This window comes from Anomaloglossus baeobatrachus, chromosome 4, assembly GCF_048569485.1.
Source record: "Anomaloglossus baeobatrachus isolate aAnoBae1 chromosome 4, aAnoBae1.hap1, whole genome shotgun sequence".
NCBI classification, from domain to species: domain Eukaryota; kingdom Metazoa; phylum Chordata; class Amphibia; order Anura; family Aromobatidae; genus Anomaloglossus; species Anomaloglossus baeobatrachus.
The window spans coordinates 427,402,775-427,426,998 of NC_134356.1; the positions used below are offsets into that span (position 1 = coordinate 427,402,775).

At 42.9% G+C, this 24,224-nt stretch overlaps 1 protein-coding gene across 7 annotated transcripts in view; it reads right to left on the minus strand.

Moving 5' to 3' along the window:
• Nucleotides 1–24,224, minus strand: part of SBF1 (SET binding factor 1) — a 209,865-nt gene that overhangs the window by 20,288 nt on the left and 165,353 nt on the right. For 3 of the 7 annotated variants that reach the window (XM_075345418.1, XM_075345419.1, XM_075345416.1), the window contains 6 exons: nucleotides 18,244–18,318; nucleotides 15,106–15,245; nucleotides 10,201–10,405; nucleotides 9,930–10,126; nucleotides 6,926–7,057; nucleotides 4,238–4,315 (listed from right to left, as the gene is read on the minus strand). In XM_075345418.1, coding sequence (XP_075201533.1) covers nucleotides 4,238–4,315; nucleotides 6,926–7,057; nucleotides 9,930–10,126; nucleotides 10,201–10,405; nucleotides 15,106–15,245; nucleotides 18,244–18,318 — 827 coding nt within the window. The remainder of the gene's footprint in view (nucleotides 1–4,237; nucleotides 4,316–6,925; nucleotides 7,058–9,929; nucleotides 10,127–10,200; nucleotides 10,406–15,105; nucleotides 15,246–18,243; nucleotides 18,319–24,224) is intronic. The other 4 variants (XM_075345422.1, XM_075345421.1, XM_075345420.1 and 1 more) reach the window with 2 other exon arrangements.

Consider the following 24,224-nt stretch of genomic DNA (forward strand, 5'->3'; position numbering starts at 1 on the left):
CACAGGAGGCTTTTACCACACTGCCACACGGGAAGAATGAGCTGTGCCTTGGACTACCATAGCCCGATCTTCCACATTGACAGATTGAAACCAGCATGACACTAAGCTAAACTTAATAGTGTTAGCTGGCCAGGTGTAGGCTGTTTGGACTGAGCTGACTTTTGTTTCTAAGATGTATTCTAATTCTCATCCTCCAGGTGGCAGCATATTATCCAGGGTTTCTTTCTTCCACAATTAATAGCTCTATACATCATCTGCTATTCCTTAAGGTTTACATACTTTTGCCACTCACAGACCTTGATATTGGATCATTTTTCAAAAAGTGACAGTCTAATATTTCTGATTTAATTTTATTTGGCTCTCCAATTACTTTAAGGACATATATGAAAATCTAATATATTAAATTTAGAAATATGGAACATTTGAAGGTTTCATGAACTTTTAATAACTACTATATGTATATAGAGGAGCTGTCTGTGTCTATACAGGTGTGATATATGCAGCATAGATGTGGTGGATATGTATTGTTCAGGCAGTGGAGCTGTATGTGTACATCTACTGTGAATGTAGAAGTCTTAAGAAGTGTTGTATGTATATATGTGAATGTAGCAGATTTGTTTGTGTACAGTGTGTTGTAGAGATACAAGTAACACAGGGATTTAATGTTACCTATGCCCTTCCTTTCTAAGAAGAGTACAAAAATTAGTGATATTGATGCTCCCTCTTCCTTACACCACCAGGGAAGTTGTAATTAGTTGGAAACATGTTTTTTCTATCTTCTAATGTCTAAACCTGGGGTACGTCTTATCGAAGGGGGCATTCTGTACTCTGAAAAATTCAGTATGTACACTGTGCACAATTAAGCAATCTGTATTGTCTTTAATTATTGAAAAACTACAATGCAGTCGGCCAGTACAAAAGGATAAAAAAAACAAAAAAAACAATACCTGACTATTTAGGCAAGTGAAGTTTTGTCTTTAAGAGAGTATCTGTTCAGAATTAAGAGGTAATGTTTAATGTGCAGAATTATTATGCAACTAAAAGAAAAATGCACATTTTCCCATCTCAATTGTTTATTTTCATCTCATAAAGTGAGAATAACCAAAGTGCTCAAATGCACAAAAATACATTTCTGACATTCAAAACAAATCTCAGTGACCAGTATAGCCCCCCCCTCCTCCTTTCCAATGACTGTCATAAGTCTTCCATCCACAGTCTGTCAGCTTCTTAATCTATTGACAATCAACTACTTGTGTAGCACCAACCACAACCTCACAGACACTGTTCAGAGAAGTGACTGTTTTCCTTCCCCGTAAATCTCCCGTTTAAGGAGAGCCCACAAGAGTTCAGTAGGGTTTAGGTCAAGTGAGGAGGGGGCCCATGTCATTCTTTCATCTTTAAAACCTTTACTGGAAGCCAACCAGTGGAGTACTTTGATGCATGTGATGGAGCATTGTCCTGCATAAAAATCATGGTTTTCATTAAAAAGTCAGACATTTTCCTGTAACAGTGTCCTCTAAAAACTTGCAGTAAGTTTGGGAGGTGAATTTGAGTCCAATATCTCATCTTTAATAACACCAGCCCATAGCAGTACCCCCACCTACCATCTTGTTGGCATCTACTGTATGTCGAAGGTCTGTTCCTCTTAGTGATCCAGCGAAAGGCCCATCTAGTCCTTCAAGAATCACTAAAATCATCAGTCCATAAAATCTTTGAAAAAACTATCTTCACATATTTCTTGGCCCATTCTTGAGGTTTCTGTGTCTTGTTCAGTGGTGGTCGGGTTTCAGCCTGGCCATGTCTCTGAACATTGAACACCTTGTACTTCTGTGTCTTGTTTTGTGGTGGTTGGGTTTCATCCTTTCTTACCTTGGCCAGGTCTCTGAGCTCTAAACACCTTGTACTTCTGTGTCTTGTTCAGTGGTGGTCAGGTTCCAGCCTTCCTTTCCATGTTCATGTCTCAGAAGTACAATGTGTTCAGTGCTCAGTGTCTTGTTCAGTGGTGGTCGGGTTTCAGCCTTCCTTTTCATGGCCATGTCTCTGAGCACTAAACACCTACTTTTCAGAGTCTGTTTAAATCTCTTTTTTGGCTAATTTTTCCTTAAGAAAACAATCTGCCTAATAATTCTGCACACCGTGATACTCCCAAAATACTCACTTGCTTAATCATTGGCATACTGTGTAAGGTAAGATGGATTCCTGTGTGTTATTGAGAAGCACGAAAATGAGACTGGAAACAGTAACTGCAATCCCGTCACAGCTTCTCCTTACTGTGAATGTAGGTATGCAATATACAGTAAGACACTCAGATTGATCATTACAGGCTGCTGTTTTCTTCTTTGGCAGATTAACCCTTTACAGACCATTACGTCCTACTCTTGCAGATTAACCTTAAGCTGGTGTCACACTAAGCGACAGCGACAACGACGTCGCTGTTACGTCACCATTTTCGGTGACGTAACAGCGACCTTGTAAGTCGCTGTTATGATCGCTGCTTAGCTGTCAAACACAGCAGAAGCAGCGATCATAATGTCGCTGTGCTACATGTGCAGAGAGCAGGGAGCCGCGCTTAGCGCTGGCTCCTTGCTCTCCTAGGTACAGTACACATCGGGTTAATTAACCCGATGTGTGCTGCAGCTACATATCACAGTGCAGAGAGCAGGGAGCCGCGCGCACTGCTTAGCGCTGGCTCCTTGCTCTCCTTGCTACAGTATACATCGGGTTAATTACCCGATGCATACTGCAGCCACATGTCACAGTGCAGGAGCCGGCACTGGGAGCAAGAGCGGAGGCTGGTAACCAGCGTAAACATCGGGTAACCAGGGAAAGGTCTTCCCTTGGTTACCCGATGTTTACGCTGGTTACAGCTTACCGCAGCTGCCAGTGCCGGCTCCTGATCGCTTCATTTCGTCGCTCTCTCGCTGTCACACACAGCGATGTGTGTGTCACAGCGGGAGAGTGACGACCAAAAAATGAAGCTGGACATTCAGCAACGACCGGCGACCTCACAGCAGGGGCCAGGTCGTTGCTGGATGTCACACACAGCGACAGCGACAGGACGTCGCTGCAACGTCACAGAAAATGGTGACGTAGCAGCGACGTCGTTGTCGTCGTCATGTGTGACACCAGCTTAATGTGGGATACATTATACACAAGGACATCTTATTACATGGCTGATAAATAGCATTTATTGAAACAAAGTTTAGGATCCCGATTGGAGGTGAGGTAAATTGTTACCAAATTTGCATTTTGCTTTTTTATCTTTGGTGAAGTTATAAGAAACCAAGGCAAACTGATTTTCCCATTACATTATATAGACCAGCAAGTTTAAAAAAAATGGTGAGACAAATCAAATTGTCAGATCTAAACATAAGGCTTCACCTCACCATTCAGATGTTGAATTGTCAGCTTCCATCATACAGAAGGCATCTCCCAAAGAAGCGAATCTTACCAGATATTGCGCTCACTCTGAATACTGAGGGAAATCATCTGCTTTGCTAATGACATGTGAGAAAAGCCTTATCATCTACTGACAAGTTTTGTGTTTCTTGAAGCCAATAGGTCCTCTTTAAAGGGACCCTGGCAGCTGATGCATGCTGTCCGCTCCACCGGTGGTATGTATCAGATGCTGGCTGTATGATTTCAACCATGTATGTTTAACTCATACGAAAACAGTTTCATAGCCACGGGAGACTAGTGAGACTGGTGGTTTCCTGGTGACTTCTTCTCGCCCACTGCCCTGGAGTGACAGGTCTCTCCCTGCGTGCCTGTATAGGGAGAGAGTTATCACTATAGGGGAGCAGGCGTAGAGAAGCCCCCAGGGACCCTCCTGTCTGAATGGTCTCCCATGCGGCTTGGTCCCTGACTGCTATTAAACAATGTTTTTCTCTGAAATACAACACCGTTTCAGAGGTAAACATATATGGCTGAAATCATGCAGCCATTGTCCAAAAACTGCTGCCCATGGATCGGTCAGCATGTGCCAGCTTTCAGGTGCCCTTTAACTATAAAAAGTTATTAACCTACTGATTGTTTGGATGTTTTATGTAGCATGGAATTTTATGAGAACCAAGCAAAGCAAGTCTTTTAATGTGTTAATGATGAGTGATCACACACACATCACAGCTTATGAAATCCATTCAAGGTCGCTAAATCATACAGATTATACACATACAACAGCCTCAAATCCCTTGCATAAGCCAATAACTGTATATATTTGCACACGTAAAAATCCTACCTCCTCGAATGTCCTCCTTCCCTCCCATCACCTGCTTCATCAATGAACCCAACTTGGGCTGACGTTTGTCTGGAGCATCTGCGGCAAAAATACCAGCTTTGTATAAATGGTTTGCATGTCTTAGGTGATCTTGAATCTCTAAGGCCAGGTTCACATCATGTTTGATCCCCCCCCATCAGTGGCTACGTTGGGGTACATGTCTGAAACTTTGAAAAAGGGGACACTGGTGTATGCCCCATCATTTACTGTACTGAAGCCAATAGAGTCATATTGAGCCCTGTCAGAGCATTTTCTGCTGTATCCATCTATTTGAGAAGGGCTTCAATAAGCAGTCATCCATGTCTTGGAGCCCGACTCAAATAGGTGTACAGTATATGGCCCACTTTCCAGGGATTAATACATAAATACCGATGGAGCCACTGACATGGGGGTTAAACAATGTGTGCGTAGCCTAATGCCATTGTCTACTTGGTAGGTTTATGTGAATGGCTCAAACTCATTTAAACCTGTCGTCCTCAAATTGTATGAGGAGTCCTGCAACATCAGCCAATGGGGATGGACACCTAGCTATTATAAGCCAACGGTGCAGTAATAGATCATTGTAATATAGAAGTATTATTAGATGAGAAGAAGCTTTTGTCGGAAAATAAAATACAGTTTTGAGGCCATGAAGTCCTCATGTCATCAAAAACAGTTGTTAAATTTGACGATTATAATATTAGCAAATATCCAGAATATTGCCTAGAAAGGTAAATTTGCCACAATATTTTATTTTTTAGGAAAACCATGGTAAAAATGGGATCGTATTGGGTGACGGCTGGAATGCTGCTTTTCACTGAAGAATGAATTAAGCTATGAAGAATTCATTGGGCATGGAGCGGAGATCGGAGAATGGGGCAAGGAAGCAGGCAATATATGTTATGGGAACATGATTACATGTAAATGAACATGAAATAGGTGGTTATAATACATGTAGTAGCACAACAAATTGCCCATGCACAGAATCAAGTTAATAAAACAATATTAGCCAAAATACATCAGTCAACTAATAATAAATAAAGTGCAGTATTATTCTAACCACCAAGACCATTTGAGAGACAAATTCCTTGCTGCCGTATAAGACATGTAAAGTGCCCAAGTACAATCATAGCTATTTCCCACCAGGATACACCATGGTTTCAGTATTGAAGACCACATTGCCCAGTGCCCGGATACGCGTTTTGCCTGCAGCTTTGTCAGGAGGTCTTGCACCTGGGCAATTTACATGTCTTATAAGGCAGCAAGGGATTTGTCTCTCAAATGGTCCTGTGGGTTAGAATAATACTGCACTTTATTATTAGTTGAATAATGTATTTTGGCTAATATAGTTTTATTGACTTTATTTTGTATATGGGGAAACCTCTTGTTTATGTATTATGACCACCTATTTCATGTTCATTTACATATCACATAATCACGTTCCCATCCTTGTATGAATTTTTGTATGCATATATATTCTCTTAGCCATCATGTGCTTTGCCAACTGACCACACTGCCTACTTGATTGTTTTTAATGGGGTTGGTTTTATGTTCATCTTCAGTAGTGGGTAAATAAATTAATTAATACAATCTATATTTATTATACACATTGTTATCCAGTTTTTGGATATTATCTACAAATTGGTAGCCATTCATAGGTGTTCTACATTTGTTTGGGTGACTCCAGTAGAGTATGTATTTAACATTGTAAACGGTTTATATGTCCCTTCATTAAAGTAAAAATGAAGTGGACAGCCCAACACCTTCCCCATAAACTCTAGAACCACAGATATACGGAGAATTCACCAGTTGTGTGCTGTTCAGGGAGCTGTAGCATGTCTCAATTCTAGCGAATAGAACAAGTTGCTTTTCCTTGCTTAGGGAAGGCAATGCAGAGATAAAACAGGCCTGAGTTCTCTGCAGTCTCAGGATTGCTAGGGGTCCCCCACTGATCATAAAGTGATGAAATATCCTGATATGTTATTACTTTTTAAGATGGGTTTAGCCCTTTAAAGAAAAGGTAAACAAGCATATCGCCACATGCACATACACCCATCACCCACCAGGCACATAACGCCATTCTTCAATGAGTAGCGAAAAATGGAATTGCACTGATATCTAGCAAAAGATTGGCTGTGACATGGAAAAGGTATGAAAGAAATAGGCTAAAAGGGTTGTACCAGGTTTGACGTTTTTCCCTACCAATAGTCTGACCAGTGAGACCACCTCTGATCCAAAGAACTGTGGCTCTAAAGACCCTCCTGTGAATGAAGCAGTGGGTTGATCAGGAGCAGCTCCACCACGTTTGATCTTAATGAACAGCTGAATGTGCACTCTGCTCTTTCCAGTGGTACCATAGAGAATTAATGCTGTGGAGGTGCGCTCATTGACCACTGCTCCCAGGGGTCCTAGTCAGATACCCAGTCACTGGCACGTTATCCACTAGCCAATGGATATGGGATAACATTCATACTTGGTTCAACCCCTTTAAGTGAGCAAGCATAATGAATGCAGAAGCAACTGCACTGTGTAACCGGACATAATTACAAGCTTAAGATTTGACGTGTCAACTTATTAACAAAATCCACTGCGGCTCACAGTCCAAGCAGTAACAAACTGTCTATTTTTTCCCCACACGTTATTTTCCTCTATAAATAGAAGATCGCTCACCATAGAGATGTGAAGAAGGGAAAGCGCTTAGTGTATTTCTGCCACTCATTTCTGCATAACGAGGCATTGAGTTCACTACGGCCTGAAGGTACTTCTCCTGCTCCAGTGATGTGGAATCTGTCTGCGATTGCCCTGACGACACAGAATGTAAAAGCAATACTACTATACAGAATACTAGTTTAATGAGAAGAAAAAAGAGAAAACAATACACAGAAACCAACAAAATGACCATCATTTTCAATGCTTCTGAATGTAACTTATGGCAGATAGTACATGCAGTGTGATCTGTGGGCAGGGGGTATAGAGAAGAAACTGAGCAGGTCTGTGTGTGTACAACTTGTATTTTCGACATTGATGTCTCTGGTGTTTGTATATACGAGTCCAGTGGATGGTTCTACTAATGATTTATAGCTATCTCTGTATGCACAGTCATATAGTGAAGACTGTCAGTCACAGAGTAGGACCACCCACTGGACTAGCATACAAATAGAGATCTCAATGCCCAAATTACGATTTTTACTGAAACTTTTAAGACAAAAATGTATATGAATTCCCTCATTCGGGCCAAGGCCATGAACAATCCTCTCCCAGTCTTGGGGAAGTGGAAAACCAAAATCCCTGAGTTAGATGATATAGTTTGGGACGACATTATTGAATCCCACACCTTGGTTTCTCCTGCAATTAACAATAGACTCATTCAGCTATATATTATCCATCAGAGCTATATTACTCCAGTAAGACTAAATAAAATGAATAGTACAGTTGCGGACACTTGCCCGAGGTGTGGGAGAGGCGGTGCAGACTTTTGGCATATGATATTGGAATGTCGTGCTGTCTACTCCTATTGGACAGAAGTTGCATCAACGCTCGCAGCTGTGCTGGAGAAAGTGGTCCCTATGAGTCCGATCCTGTGTTCGTTTGGTGTATTGCATATTAACTCCTGATCCCAATCTGAGAGTATGCTACTAAAGAAAGCCCTTTTCTTGGCTCGAAAGGGCATAATACTAAATTGGATGAATCCTAGGCCCCCATCCAGAGCTTCTTGGATTGCCCTTGTGGATGCCATAATTCCTCTAGAGCAATTTGTATTTAAGAACAGGGGTTCTTTAATTAAACTTGAGAAAATCTGGGGCGGATGGATGAGATCGCCCTTGACAGGGGGTTCGCCCAGTTCCCTGGCTTCAAACTTATATGACCTTTCGTCTTAAATTTCTTTTTCTGTCATAATGATTACTCGGATGGTGGACTCTTATTGAATGTATCTGTTTTCATGCTGGCAGTGTGACACTGTTCCCAGCATTTGATAATATTATTCTGTGCCTATATGGTATTACAAGTTTTGGATATGACCTCTGATTGAATACTTATGTACCTTCTAATGTTCAAATTTTATCCTCCATGTACTAATCGCTATATTGATTATCGATTCGATGTGATACTTAACCTTCAATAAAACAAGTTTAAAAAAAAAAAATGTACATGAAAGTGATCAGCTCCTCTTCCTCTTTACCATCTGGCTTACAGATCAGAAATCATTTTCAACGACAGTTTCCTTTAAGTCATGTGTTTTCAATTTTATCATGAGTTGCACTATTTTAATAAATATGGGCTGTATTTATAGCAAATTCCACAATATAATTTAATTTAAGCAATATTACAACATGGTCAAGTGCGTGGTACCAGCCAAAGTAAGAGAGTATTCCTAGTGCCCAGTCAACTCGACGAACGTTTCACAGAGAGTGCTTCATCATTGGTAGCTAACGGCCCCGTGAATTTTTCCTTTTGTTTGGTTGTTAACCTTGTATGGATTCCTTGGACTGTAGTTTTTAAAGTTATCTATTTTTCAATAAAAGTTCTTTACTCTTGCATTTATATATAGTCCTAGTCATGTTTTTTCATGATGGTCTTCGTGATATGCTGCATAAGACCTATGCTTATATGTAAGACTAAATCAGTATCATATATACAAGAGAACCGAGAGTTTTTCATGTGCAAAAGATAGACAATTTTATTAGATACAGAGGGTGAGTTAACCATAAAATCACATAAAATCCACACTTTACAAAACCCAAAGCTGGGGTGTACACCATATCAGGGCATGGTCTTGGGTGACAATGATATCACATAGTAGTGCACCCAATCCGGTGCATATTATTAATACAATTCAATTCAATGTCCACCTATCAATACAAATGCCCCTCAGAACCCCGTCACATTAAGGCAAATGCCATACTGTCTTTGGTATATCTACCGATCAGTGGTGGGGTGGTATAGCCCAGCTTGGTCTCAGAAAGGGCCTCACAGATCTGTGTAAAGTGTGGATTTTATGTGATTTTATGGTTAACTCACCCTCTGTATCTAATAAAATTGTCTATCTTTTGCACATGAAAAACTCTCGGTTCTCTTGTATATATAATATGCTTTTGAGTTTGTGCCAATTGTGGGGGCTCTTACCATATTGTCCCCACATATCATTACGTTGTGCTTTTTGGAGTGCTTTCCTAACTTAAATCAGTATCATATATAAAAATATAAACCACCCTTCTTTTCCTCCATAAAAAAGAAAGATAGCACAAAATTAAAGAAAAAGAAATGTATCTGGTATCACCATATCCATAAAAGTCTAATCTATCAATATTTAAGCACAATTATTACAATCTAGAGGCACAGCAAGGTTAACAAGTAGAAGAAAACAGTATATAATGTCACATTAATATAAGTATATAAAATCACATTCGGACCATACAAGAACTTCCAAAATGTTAATAGGGGGCCGCATGGCTACTAAATATTGAAGTTGCATTGCAAGTAAAGCTAATTTTTCAGTGTATTTAAGCTTAAGATAATCCTATATATTTCCCAGTATTTGGAAGCTAGCTAAAATTTCTCATGACTGCAACATACAAAAAAAAATATCATATAGAAAGTGAGCTGTGTGCCAGCATCAGTTCATGTTCCAGCATTCATACAGAAAAGATGTCAGGCTACTGTACGGGCTACTAACCTGTGCCAGCTGTGTTAGGAGACTTAAAGAGTCCAACCACACCTTTACCATGAAGTCCACCTGATCGCAAAAGCACAGCTTTGCTATGAGAGTTTCGCCAACACACCACAGGAAACCTATTCTGTCTATAGCAGCGAGAGATCTTCTGTAAAGTGTTGTCCTGAATGGTCTGAGGGACAATCAGCAACCCTGGATAGCTAGATAATAGACATACAAGAAGAAAATAAGTATTTTAGCCAGACACAATACCCTCTAAATGAGTAATACTCACCTGTTACAAACGGCATACATGCGGTTCACTGTTGAGATTCGGAAAGGTTCATTTTTAGCACGGGTTAGGCTATTACTTAGAGTACCAAGCCCCATTCTTTGGTAGTCACGGCAACATGCTCTCTCTGCCATATTGCCCCCCGCCTGCTTGTCAGGGGCCTTCAAAGTAGAGATGGTCAACGTACTTCTTTCCATATCTTCAGACACTGGAGGATTGCAAAAATACAATATACAATATAATATAACATACATGTATGTATATATACCCATACATACACATCTAACTACCACCGGAGCTGCTCCAAGCCCCCCGACCAACTATCTCCTTATCCCTCTGTACTAGTCTGTTACTGTTAGTTTGTTCATTGTAATATACATGTATTTAGTATGTAAATGCTCTTCCCATGTACAGCGACAAGGAATCAATCGAGCTTTGGCTCTATGTATTTTTATCTATATACATGTATCGCATTCAGCATAGTAGAACATTCCTCAGACAAACATTAATAACCACATTGATAGTATGCCAAGGCATGTCAGTGTGTGTAATTCTGCACGTGGCCCTTAAACGTGAATACATCGAGATGTTCTGAAAATTATGTTTCTATTTTTTCAATTCTAGACCAGTAACATGTCTATCCATCCTGTGATATCCATAATTCCAATACTATTCCTACTTGGTTTTGCAATTTCAATATTTCTATACTCATCTATCTTGTATATCTATCTATCTATACAAATACAGATAGATATAGATACTATATATAGAAATTCCCTGTTAAATTAAATACAGTATATTCCTCATTCTATTTGTAGTTGTTTAGGATCATATAATTTTTTTTATTTTGCTTTTTAGTGTTTAGATATTGTACAGATAGGTCTGGGCCAAAAGACACCTGTGGATGGTTTTTCTCATTATCGAACATGAAACGAGAATAAATCTTTCCCGTTTTAGGTCAATTAGGATTACCAAAGTTATTTATATTTGCCAAATGCCAGAATAAGGGGAGAGAGAGCATGATTTAAGGCATTTTTATTACTTTCTGCAAGGTCAAAAGTTTACATCCATTTCATTTGTATTTGGTACCACTGCCCTTAAACTATATGACTTGGGTCAAACGTTTTCGATATCCTTCCACAAGCTTCTCACAATAGTTGGTAGGAATTTAGGCCCATTGCTCCTGACAGAACTGGTGTAACTGAGCTATGTTTGTAGGGTGCCTTGCTCGCACCTGCTTTTTCAGCTTTGCCCATACATTTTCAATATGATTGAGATCAGAGTTTTCTGATGGCCACTCCAAAATATTAAATTTGTTATCCTTAAGCCACGTTGCAACCAGTTTGGCAGTACGCTTTGGGTCATTGTCCATTTGGAAGACCCATTTCTGCCCAAGCTTTAAGTTCCCGGCTGATGTCTTGAGATGTTGCTTCAGTGTTATAATCATCTTTCCCCATGATGCCATCTATTTTGTGAAGTGCACCATTACCTCTTGCAGCAAAACAACCCAACATGATGCTACCAACCCCGTGTTTCACAGTTAAGATGTTGTTTTTAGGCTTCAAAGCTTCTTCCTTTTTCTTCCAAACGTAACGATGGTCATTATGGCCAAAGAATTCAATTTACATTCTGTCAGACCACAGGACAGGTCTCCAAAAATTAAGGTCTTTGTTCCTGTGTGCATTTGCAAACATTAATCTGGCTTCTTCCTGTCAGAGATGGCCTTTCAGCCCATGTTGATACAGTTCTCGTTTCACTGTGGATAATGACACAATCTTACCAGTTTTTGCCAGCATCTTCACAAGGTGTTTTGCTTTTGCTCTGGGGTTCATATGGACATGTCTGACCAAAGCATGTTCATCTCTGATACACAGAACCTGTCTCCTTCCTGAGCAGTATGATGGATGGACATTCCCATCTTGTTTGTACAGATGAATGAGGCACTTTCAGGTATCTGGAAACTGCACCCAAGGATGAACCGAGATCGTGGCTGATTTTTCGACTTTCCCATGATGCTACATAAAGAAGCAGTGTGTTTCAGGTGTGCATTAAAAGACATCCACAGGTGTGTCTCTAATTAACTCAGATGTTGCCAATAAAACGAGCAGAGGCTTCCAAAGACATGACAACATCATATGGGCTGTCCCATATGGTTTAAAGACATACTACACTTAGTGTATGTAAACATTACTTTGCAGAAAGTAATAAAAATGCCTTAAAACATTCTCGTTATTTTGGCATTTGGCAAATCTAAATAATTTTGGTAATCCTAATTGACCTAAAACAGTAAAGGTTTATTCTGATTTCATGTCAAATAGTTTCATCTGTAAATAATATATTCAGAAATATATGTGTTACACACACACAGACAAATGTTTTTAAAAACAACTATTTTATTCCAATTAATCACCTTTTGACCATCTTGATTTAATACATCGATCAAAAAGTAATTCTAATCCACTAGAAATAAAACAGGAACCTGGTCAAACGTGCCTTAATTTGTGCTGCTGTGAATGAGATAAAGGTCCATTCCACGGAATAAGAGAAAGGGTGCTTTATTGACACGTTTCAAAGTGATTCCCCACTTCTTCAGAATAGGCAACAAATTACAATACATTGACAGTGGTATGGTTTAAATAGACCCGATGTATTACAAAGAAGAGCTAAAAGAAGACTACCTCTGAGTCAAGGTTCAAAGGGTTACCGATATTGCAACTGTATTGTTCGGGACTTTAAACAATTTTTATTCAAAAAGGATTAAAAAACTGCACAATATTAAAAGCGCAAAAGGATAAACAGATAAAAAAAGATATAAAAACAAATAAAAATAGAGAATTAGAAAAAAAAAAAAAAAGTTGGGATAGACCCAAGAGCCGCTACTGTTGTCATTGGAGTAACACTCAGACCCTATGTTAGACTGAGGGGCATATAAATGAGAGCACACAGAATGTGAAATGAGATGCTCAGGGGAACATATAGTTAAAAAAGTGTAATGGAAAACGATGTGAGGTGGTGTATATATATATATATATATATATATATTATATATATATATATATATATATTATATAGTAATAAGATAACTAAGTACAATGGACGAAATGTGATTAATTTGTGAAAATGTACTAATAAAATTGCAAAAAAATGAAATATATGAAGAAACAACTGTACACCTGGAATGCAAAGATTTGGATTGATGCCACTGTGCCTCCAGAAAGGAGTTGGCTTGAACAGTCTGATCAGAATGTTAAACCAAGAACCTCATGTTCAGGTATATAAAGTTTTGCTTATTGGCATTAGATCAACGTATGAACGCTTGGCTGTGCGGTTCATCATGTCTTCTTTTTCCAGCTATGTTGAACAAAGGCTGCTTCTTCTCCTGTTAGAAAGGAGATACATTGCGATGGTTAGAGAACCCAGGAATGAGCATTCACAAAAGGAATGAAAATGCATTCTGCGTCTCTTGTCTGGAGGGCATTTGGGTTCTACCTCGGTGAAGAAAAGTAATCTTTTCACTGGTAGCATCGGAGATAATCTGATCTTATATTGTTCCAAATAGAGTCAAGCCCTGGAAGGCATAGGTGGAGATAGAAGTTTGTTTCAAAGCCGTATCTGCCTTCCAGGCCTTGAGCCGTAGAACTCTGCGAATGGCCACGATGTTGCTGGGTGCAATTGCAGAACAGGCTGCAACGTTGAGATATGTGTAAAGAATTTACTTCCTGGCATGGAAGATCTGGTCCACTAAGTCCGACAGTTTGTTGGTGGTAGCGCCTGAGAAAATACCTTGTCAAAAAAGCTTTCCCTAGGCAGAAACAGATTTTGAGAGCAAGGAAGAGGCAAAAAGTGGGCAGAGATATGTGCCACCTGCCTCAAAAAAGATATCCGGATGCCCCCATTCTTTGGATAAAATGCCCTCGTACTCTTTATGGTTGGAAAATACTTGAGGGGGTGCTTTGTCTTCTTGAAGGATATCGATGGCTTCGTCAGTGGCAAATTTTCTTCCTTGACATGGAGAGTCTGGTTGCCCACCAGGGTTAGACTGTTCACCACATCCTGAAACTTGGTGGCCTGGTCAGAGTTTAGGCCAGAGTCCAACTCGGAGGTGGCTTTACACACTGCAACATCGCAAACGACATCGCTGTAACGTCACCGGTTTTGTGACGTTATAGCGACCTCTCCAGCGACATTGCAGTGTGTGAAACACATCAGCGACCTGGCCCCTGCTGTGAAGTTGCTGATCGCTACAAATCGTTCAGGACCATTCTTTGGTCCTTTGTTTCCCGCTGTGCAGCATGATCGCTAGAAAGTCTCAGTGTGTAAAGGGGACTTTACAGCGACTTCCCTTTCAAAAAGCTGCTTTACAACGTCTCCAATGACTAGCTAGGTCGTTCTGCAGGTCTGGATCGCTGTTGCGTCGTTGGCCAGGTCTGCCTGTTTGACAGCTCACCAGAGACTTTGTAGCGATCCCGGCCAGGTTGGGATCGCTGGTGGGATCGCTAGAAAGTCTCAGTGTGTAAAGGGGCCTTTAAGGGGCCTAAAAATAGATCAGTCTTTCACAGAGAGGTCTCCATTGTGCTCCTGTGCACTTTGATCTGCCCGACCGAGATAACATCACAAACAAGACTAATCTGGTAGTCCTACTTTACAATTCCTCTTAATTTTTGTGATCATACATTTAGCTGGTCATCCACAGTTAGTTTATGGTTTACCTAAATCTGTAGAATCAATGGTATGAAACCACAGCAATCAATTTACAATTCAAGGGAAAAAAAATGTATTGGGAGAATTAAATTGAATCACTATCCACAATATTCATAATAAAAGGTGGGTTTCATTATGAGCCAAGACATAATGGTTGATGAACTAGTAGCACACTGTGTTAGAGAAGATAAAAGAAGGAATACCCACCTGAAATGTCATCGCCCTGCTGTTCCAGAGAATTTTGACTTCCTCGGAGATCCCAGGATGGAGGACTATACTTTCTGCGTGTCACATACTGCCGACCTATTGTCTTCTTAGCATTCTTCACAAGATTTTTAGAAATGGTCCTTCAAGAAATAATTTGAACATGCCACAAGACAAATTATAAATAAAGGCAACGGAGTCAAGCAGCATCTTTGCACATATATAGAGTAAGGCCAAGATCACAGATCATATTTTAGTGGTATACTCACTTGTAATGGAAAATAGCCACTAAGATATGACTATGTGAGTCTTGCCTAATGCTCCAGAACAAACACCAATGCAATCCAACAGAAAAGTCATTGCTTATTACAGGAAAAGAATATTTATAGAAACAAACATTAAAAGCCCCAAGATTAGAAGGATCCACCACAAAGCATAATGTAGCCGATAGCAGGAAAACAATACACAGAACCACAACAAAAAGAACCAGATAGCATACGGAAAAGAATCTGCCGTCAGTTTTAAATTAGGAATTCAACACATGTCCTAAAATTAATGGAATTAACAGTGCTTTAATGGAGATTATTTTTAACCGATCTTTCAGCACTCATTTCATGGGATTTGGAAAATTAAAATCTGTAATTAGATATTAGCTGTCCACTGTACCAGTACAAACTCCATTCTGCCCGTGACTACAGGTTCTTGTAATCCACTACATTGTAGGGTCTGCACGTTTGATCCTTCCAGCTATCACATATCCATCTACCAATGTAGCCGTTATTAGGAAAGAGCAGACCATACCCACAAACTAACAATCCACGAAAAACAAAAGTAGCTAATGCTGAAAGTTCTGTGGCCATTTCTTCAGTATAAAGTAGGAGAACCCCATTGCCTTAACTCACACCCTTCTCAGAGTGCAGGGGTCAGTGCATTATCGGAGGTAGTTCATTCCTCCCCTATGATCCAATTTGTGGTGAAATTTGTCGTGCATCAGTATAATTTTAATCATAATCCCCTGACCGTTTTTGTCCTTGCCAATAAATAATTATTCTAGAATTGCCCTTGTCAGCACCTGAATTATTTCAGCAGCTGCAGCAATACAGGCACATAACAGTCACTTGTTAACAGGGTGGATTACTAACCACTTCTATGTGCCTTAGAGGAAAGCTGTCAGGTCTCCATAAGGTTCCCATTCTATTTGGAATGCTACTAGAAAGCTTATAAAACGAGGCCGGGGCTAAGGGTGGCTCTCCTCACACAGTTCTCTTGACTGCCCGGGTCATCTCTCTGTTCTGGAAACCTCCTGCATGTACAGGATATCTTTTCTTTGAGGGTGTGCTCTCTGATGTCATCGTTGCTCCGCTTATGCCCAGAAAGGAAGACTGCAGTGTGCATGTATACATACACTATAAGCCCCATTTATAACAGACAGACAATAGATGCATTATGGGTGCTGTACTGTGTAACATGTGGGGGATATGTATAAATGATAATGTGACAAATTGAATAGATCTGAGAATAATATTAATTACTAAAGACAAAACTGCTATATATTATAACTAAAAAGTGGAGATGGGCTAGCATTCTAGTGTGTATGGGGGCATGCCGATTGGCTTCATAGTATGTTGTCGAGTGAAATAATGATTAGACAGGTTGCATTACCCCTTCTCGACATATGATGTACTGATCTTGTATCATTCTTGGTAGAAACTGATTGTGTTACACAGTCAGCATATGTCTCTAATAGCAGTGGGTGGAGATGGGCACTAACCACAGCTAAATCTTTAATTGCCACTATCACTCTTTAACAATGGCATTTACATAGCATTAATTGAAGGGGGGTTGCATGATCCTGGTTACAGATAGGATGTCATAAAGGCTGCTAGACTACCGTGCTTGCCATGACAATTCTCCCATAAACATCTGCCCATGGCTGGTGCTCATAGAAGACTACGATTGTTTGTATATACTGGCATACAGTAGCATTGCAGTATGTAATACAAGTGATCAGATGGTCACAGGTTCAAGTCTTTTAAATGTAACCTGTGAGGTCCCCCATGCCCTCCAACCCGCAGCATTCATACCTGTTTGCCCAAATTCCCTACCTAACCACCCCTGTATAACACTATTCACTAATATGAATGCATAAAAAAAAAAAAGACTTATAAACCGCGCTGTTCCTATGCCAATTAGGGCCTTGTGTGATCAAAGGGGCGTTATTTCCCCAGACTAGTCAGCCCTCCTTCCGTGTTATCCCGCCTCTATGCGAGTGATAAAATGATTTCCACAAGCCGACGCCATCACCATCTCATGGAAATCTTGCACATGTGCGCGGCTCATTTCAGCCACATCAGTTCACCTTTGAAGCCAGGTGTTCGCTCCCTGGCTTCATTAGGCGCACTGTGCATGACCGTGTAAGTGAGCTGTAAAGGGAGAAAATCGAAACGTTAGAACTGTAGTATTTTTTGCCTCTGCAACACTACAAAAAAATAAAAATATTCAAGTTTGGTATCTCCATAATTGCACTGACCTGGAGAATTATATTGACAAGTCCCATTTACACCATAATGAATGCCATAAAAAACAACAGAATCAACCACAACAACAAAAAGAACAATGGTGGAATTATTTTTTTTCACCGCACTTGTAATCTGGCACTCCACTCGTTTTCGAATACATTATATGGTGAAATGAATGAGGTAATTCAAAACGAAAACTTGTTCCGCAAAAAAATAAACCCTCATATATCTAGGTCGATGGAAAAAATAAAAGTTATTGTTCTTGGAAGACTGGAGCAAAAAAAAAATAAAAATAAATAAATGGAAAATCCCTTGGTTGGGAAGGTGATAAAAATGTATGGTTATTTGTCCCCCCCCTTAGGGGATCACCACTGCCATTCTAGTATCTCCATAGCGTCCCATTACATTCATACAAATTACAGCATATCCCAGTAGCACCCATATAAAGCTTTTCCCATAATTCGAGATAGTATTATAACTCAGGACTGATGGTAATATTGGTAGATTTGGAATTCTTGATACCAGGGTAAAACTAGGACAGAAAGGAAGCAGCTGAACACCCAGGAAGAATGGCTAGTCACCATGAAACCATGACCAGTTGGGCATAAATGTTGGGTCTTACTTTTCTGAATGGAAGCTGCCAAGAGATAAACCCAGTGCCAGGTGGCCTTGGAACACGTCACTGACATGGAGGGGACTACAGAGAAAGATAGGCGGTCACTAGAGAACACAGTGGATTACACTACGAGTTTGACAACATATACACACTGATTTATGGCACAAGGACAGATAGATAGAATCAAGACACAAAGAGGAAATAATTCCACCAGAGCACAGACAACACTGAATAAATCATTTTAGTATGGTACATATTAGGTATGGTTCTTTTACAATAGTCCCAACTTCAATTCAGAAAACTGTGTATTAAGTCCCAAACAGATGGAGATGCATCATAGCCCTTCAATTGTGCCCCAAGTAATACTGCTACTGTAGGTTACAACCTAAATAGTAAACTAAATGCAGATTTTATTATATACAACATACAGGCATTTTTTGATTGGAAGTTCAAAAGATCTATGATAAGCATTGAGAAGACTGACAAGTAGTCATCATGGTTTAGAGTCTTTGTGATGTGTAGCACTGAATATATATGGTCAAGTCCGAGAGGACAACCTGTATTATCAGTACATTACTAGACCAAAAACATGTTCTAAAACCCTTCCAATATGGGATCCAAAAAAGCGGCGAATAAAGCAGGAAATGTAAGTGCATAGCATGACTGTGCAAAAAGTCTTTTCATATAGACTTCCAGTTAGGTCCAGAAATATTTGGCTAGTGACACAAGTTTTAGCATTTTAGGTGTTTACCAAAACATATTCAAGATACACAGTTATATAACTAATACGGGCTTCAAGTGCAGACTCATCTTTAATTTGAGGGTATTTACATCCTAATTGGAGTAAGGGTTTAGGAAGTGCAGTGCTTTAATATACAGTTGCCTCTTTTTCAAAGGACCAAAGGTAATTGGACAATTATATTAAAAGCTCTTTAATGGGCTACATGCATTATGCGCTCGTTAATCCATCATCAATTAAGCAGAAAAAAAGGTCTGGAGCTGACTCCAGGTGTGGCATATTTGGAAGCTGTTGCTATGAATGCACAACATGCGGGCAAAGGAGCACTCAATGGAAGAGAAACATACTATCAGACTGAAAAAGAAGGGAATTTTGTTTACTTACCGTAAATTCCTTTTCTTCTAGCTCCTATTGGGAGACCCAGACAATTGGGTGTATAGCTTCTGCCTCCGGAGGCCACACAAAGTATTACACTTTAAAAAGAGTAACCCCTCCCCTCTGCCTATACACCCTCCCGTGCATCACGGGCTCCTCAGTTTTGGTGCAAAAGCAGGAAGGAGGAAACTTATAAATTGGTCTAGGGTAAATTCAATCCGAAGGATGTTAGGAGAACTGCAAACCATGAACCAAAAGAACAATTCAACATGAACAACATGTGTACACAAAAGAACAAACAGCCCGAAGGGAACAGGGGCGGGTGCTGGGTCTCCCAATAGGAGCTAGAAGAAAAGGAATTTACGGTAAGTAAACAAAATTCCCTTCTTCTTTGTCGCTCCATTGGGAGACGCAGACAATTGGGACGTCCAAAAGCAGTCCCTGGGTGGGTAAAAGAATACCTCGATAAAAAGAGTCGAAAACGACCCCCCTCTTACAGGTGGGCAACCGCCGCCTGAAGGACTCGCCTACCTAGACTGGCGTCTGCCGAAGCATAGGTATGCACCTGATAGTGTTTCGTGAAAGTGTGCAGACTAGACCAGGTAGCTGCCTGACACACCTGCTGAGCCGTAGCCCGGTGCCGCAATGCCCAGGACGCACCCACGGCTCTGGTAGAATGGGCTTTCAGCCCCAAAGGAAGCGGAAGCCCAGAAGAACGGTAGGCTTCAAGAATCGGTTCCTTGATCCACCGAGCCAAGGTTGACTTGGAAGCCTGCGAACCCTTACGCTGGCCAGCGACAAGGACAAAGAGCGCATCTGAACGGTGCAGGGGCGCCGTGCGAGACACGTAGAGCCGGAGTGCTCTCACCAGATCTAACGAGTGCAAATCCTTTTCACATTGGTGAACTGGATGAGGGCAAACTGAAGGTAAGGAGATATCCTGATTGAGATGAAAAGGGGATACCACCTTAGGGAGAAATTCCGGGACCGGACGCAGAACCACCTTATCCTGGTGAAAAACCAGGAAGGGGGCTTTGCATGACAGCGCTGCCAGCTCCGACACTCTACGGAGCGATGTAACTGCCACTAGAAATGCCACCTTCTGCGAAAGACGTGAAAAAGAGACATCCCGCAGCGGCTCGAAAGGTGGTTTCTGAAGAGCCGTTAGCACCCTGTTAAGATCCCAGGGTTCCAGCGGACGCTTGTAAGGTGGGACTATGTGGCAAACTCCCTGCAGGAACGTGCGAACCTGCGGAAGCCTGGCTAGACGCTTTTGAAAAAATACGGATAGTGCCGATACTTGTCCCTTGAGAGAGCCGAGAGACAAACCCTTGTCCGTTCCGGATTGAAGGAATGAAAGAAAAGTGGGTAAGGCAAAGGGCCAGGGAGAAAAACCCTTATCAGAGCACCAGGATAAGAAGATCCTCCAAGACCTGTGATAGATCTTGGCGGACGTTGGTTTCCTGGTCTGTCTCATAGTGGCAATGACATCTTGAGATAACCCTGAGGACGCTAGGAGCCAGGACTCAATGGCCACACAGTCAGGTTGAGGGCCGCAGAATTCAGATGGAAAAACGGCCCTTGAGACAGCAAGTCTGGGCGGTCTGGGAGCGCCCACGGTTGACCCACCGTGAGATGCCACAGATCCGGGTACCACGACCGCCTCGGCCAATCTGGGGCGACGAGAATGGCGCGACGACAGTCGAACCTGATTTTGCACAGCACTCTGGGCAGCATCGCCAGAGGAGGAAAAACATAGGGCAGTCGAAACTGCGACCAATCCAGAACTAATGCGTCCGCCGCCAGAGCTCTGTGATCTTGAGACCGGGCCATGAATGCCGGGACTTTGTTGTTGTGCCGTGACGCCATGAGATCGACGTCCGGCGTTCCCCAGCGGCGACAGATCTCTCGAAACACGTCTGGGTGAAGAGACCATTCCCCCGCGTCCATGCCCTGTCGGCTGAGAAAATCTGCTTCCCAGTTTTCTACGCCCGGGATGTGAACTGCGGAGATTGTGGAAGCTGTGGCTTCCACCCACTGCAGAATTCATCGGACTTCCTGGAAGGCTTGACGACTGCGAGTGCCGCCTTGGTGGTTGATGTATGCGACGGCAGTGGCGTTGTCCGACTGGATCCGGATCTGCCTGCCCTCCAGCCACCGATGAAAGGCCAATAGGGCTAGATACACTGCCCTTATCTCCAGAATATTGATCTGAAGGGATGACTATCGGAGTCCAGGTTCCCTGAGCCCTGTGGTGGAGAAAAACCGCCCCCCACCCTGACAGGCTCGCGTCCGTCGTGACCACAGTCCAGGTGGGGGGTAGGAAGGATTTTCCCTGCGACAGAGAGTTGGGAAGGAGCCACCACTGAAGTGACGTCTTGGTTGCAAGGGAAAGAGAGACGTTCCTGTCGAGTGAAGTCGACCTCCTGTCCCATTTGCGGAGAATCTGCCACTGGAGTGGCCGCAGATGGAATTGCGCGAAGGGCACTGCCTCCATCGCTGCCACCATCTTCCCCAGGAAGTGCATGAGGCGCCTCAAGGGGTGTGACTGACCCCGAAGAAGAGATTGCACCCCTGCCTGCAGCGAAAGCTGCTTGTCCAGCGGTAGCATGACTACTGCTGACTGAGCATGAAACTCCATCCCAAGGTACGTCAGTGATTGGGTCGGTGTCAACTTGGATTTTGGGAAGTTGATGATCCACCCGAACTGCTGGAGAGTCGCCAGAGCGAAGGAAAGGCTGTTTTGACACGCCATCTGAGAGGGTGCCCTGACCAGAAGATCGTCTAAGTAGGGAATCACCGAGTGGCCCTGAGAGTGGAGAACCGCCACAACAGATGCCATGACCTTGGTGAACACCCGTGGGGCTGTCGCCAGGCCGAAAGGCAATGCCACGAACTGAAGGTGTTCGTCCCCGATGGCGAAACGCAAAAAGCGTTGATGTTCGGGTGCGATCGGCACATGGAGATAAGCATCCTTGATGTCGATCGATGCTAGGAAGTCTCCTTGTGACATCGAAGCGATGACAGAGCGGAGAGATTCCATCCGAAACTGTCTGGTGCTCACATGTCTGTTGAGCAGTTTGAGGTCCAGAACGGGACGGAACGAGCCGTCCTTCTTTGGCACCACAAACAAGTTGGAGTAAAAGCCGCGACCATGTCCCTGGAGGGGAACAGGGATCACAACTCCTTCTGTCTTCAGAGCATTCACCGCCTGAAAAAGTGCATCGGCTCGCTCGGGGGGCGGAGATGTTCTGAAGAAACGAGTCGGGGGACGAGAGCTGAACTCTATCCTGTAACCGTGAGACAGAATGTCTCTCACCCATCGGTCTTGAACATGTGGCCACCAGGCGTCGCAAAAGCGGGAGAGCCTGCCACCGACCGAGGATGCGGTTCGGGGATGCCGAGAGTCATGAGGAGGCAGCCTTGGAAGCAGTGCCTCCTGCGGCCTTTTGGGGGCGTGACTTGGACCGCCACGCATAGGAGTTCCTCTGGCCTTTCTCCGGCCTGCTGGACGAAGAGGATTGGGGCTTGGCGGAGGGACGAAAGGACCGAAACCTCGATTGTATTTTCCGTTGCTGAGGTCTCTTTGGTTTGGACTGGGGTAAGGAGGAGTCCTTTCCCTTGGATTCCTTAATAATCTCATCCAATCGTTCACCAAACAAGCGGTCACCAGCAAACGGCAAACCGGTTAAGAACCTCTTGGAAGCCGAGTCTGCCTTCCATTCGCACAGACACATGGCCCTGCGGACTGCCACAGAGTTAGCGGATGCCACCGCTGTACGGCTAGCAGAGTCTAAAACTGCGTTCATGGCGTAGGAAGAAAAAGCTGACGCCTGAGAAGTCAAAGACGCAACCTGCGGAGCAGAATTACGTGTGACCGCATTAATCTCAGCCAGACAAGCTGAGATAGCTTGTAGTGCCCACACGGCTGCAAAGGCCGGGGCAAAAGACGCGCCCGTGGCTTCATAGATGGATTTTACCAGGAGCTCTATCTGCCTGTCAGTGGCATCCTTTAGCGATGATCCATCTGCAACCGATACCACAGATCTAGCCGCCAATCTAGAGACTGGGGGATCCACCTTGGGACATTGAGCCCAACCCTTAACAACGTCAGAGGGGAAGGGGTAACGTGTGTCAGTAAGGCGCTTAGTAAAGCGCTTGTCCGGAACCGCTCTGGGCTTCTGGACAGCATCTCTGAAGTTAGAGTGATCGAAAAACGCACTCAGTGTACGTTTAGGGAACCGAAACTGGTGTTTCTCCTGCTGAGAAGTCGACTCCTCTACCGCTGGTGGCGGGGGAGAGATATCTAACACCTGGTTGATGGACGAGATAAGGTCATTTACTATGGCGTCCCCTTCAGGTGTATCAAGATTGAGAGCAACGTCAGTGTCAGAGCCTTGAGCTGCGACGTCCGCCTCGTCCTCCAGAAAGTCCTCACACTGGGAACCCGAGCAGCGTGAAGAAGTCGGGGAAGATTCCCAGCGGGCCCGCTTAGCCGGTCTGGGACTGTGGTCCGGGCCGGAGTCCTCCACGTGAGACCTAGGGCCCCCCCTGGGAATGTGCTGTGGCGCGGACAGAGAGGGGCCTGGAGGTGAAGATCCAACAGGGCCCGGGGCTTGTGTAAGGACCGGTCTGGACTGCAAAGCTTCAAGCAGCTTGGCAGACCATTTGTCCATAGACTGAGCCATGGATTGTGAGAGTGACTCAGAGTTTTTCAGCAAAAACTGCAAACTCTGTCCCTGCCGCCTGGACAGGGGGAGCAAGGGGTTCTACCTGAGCCGAGGGGCCCACTAGTGACCGAGGCTCGGGTTGAGGAAGCAAAACAGGGGTTGAGCATTGCTCACAGTGAAGGTAGGTGGAACCCGCAGGTATC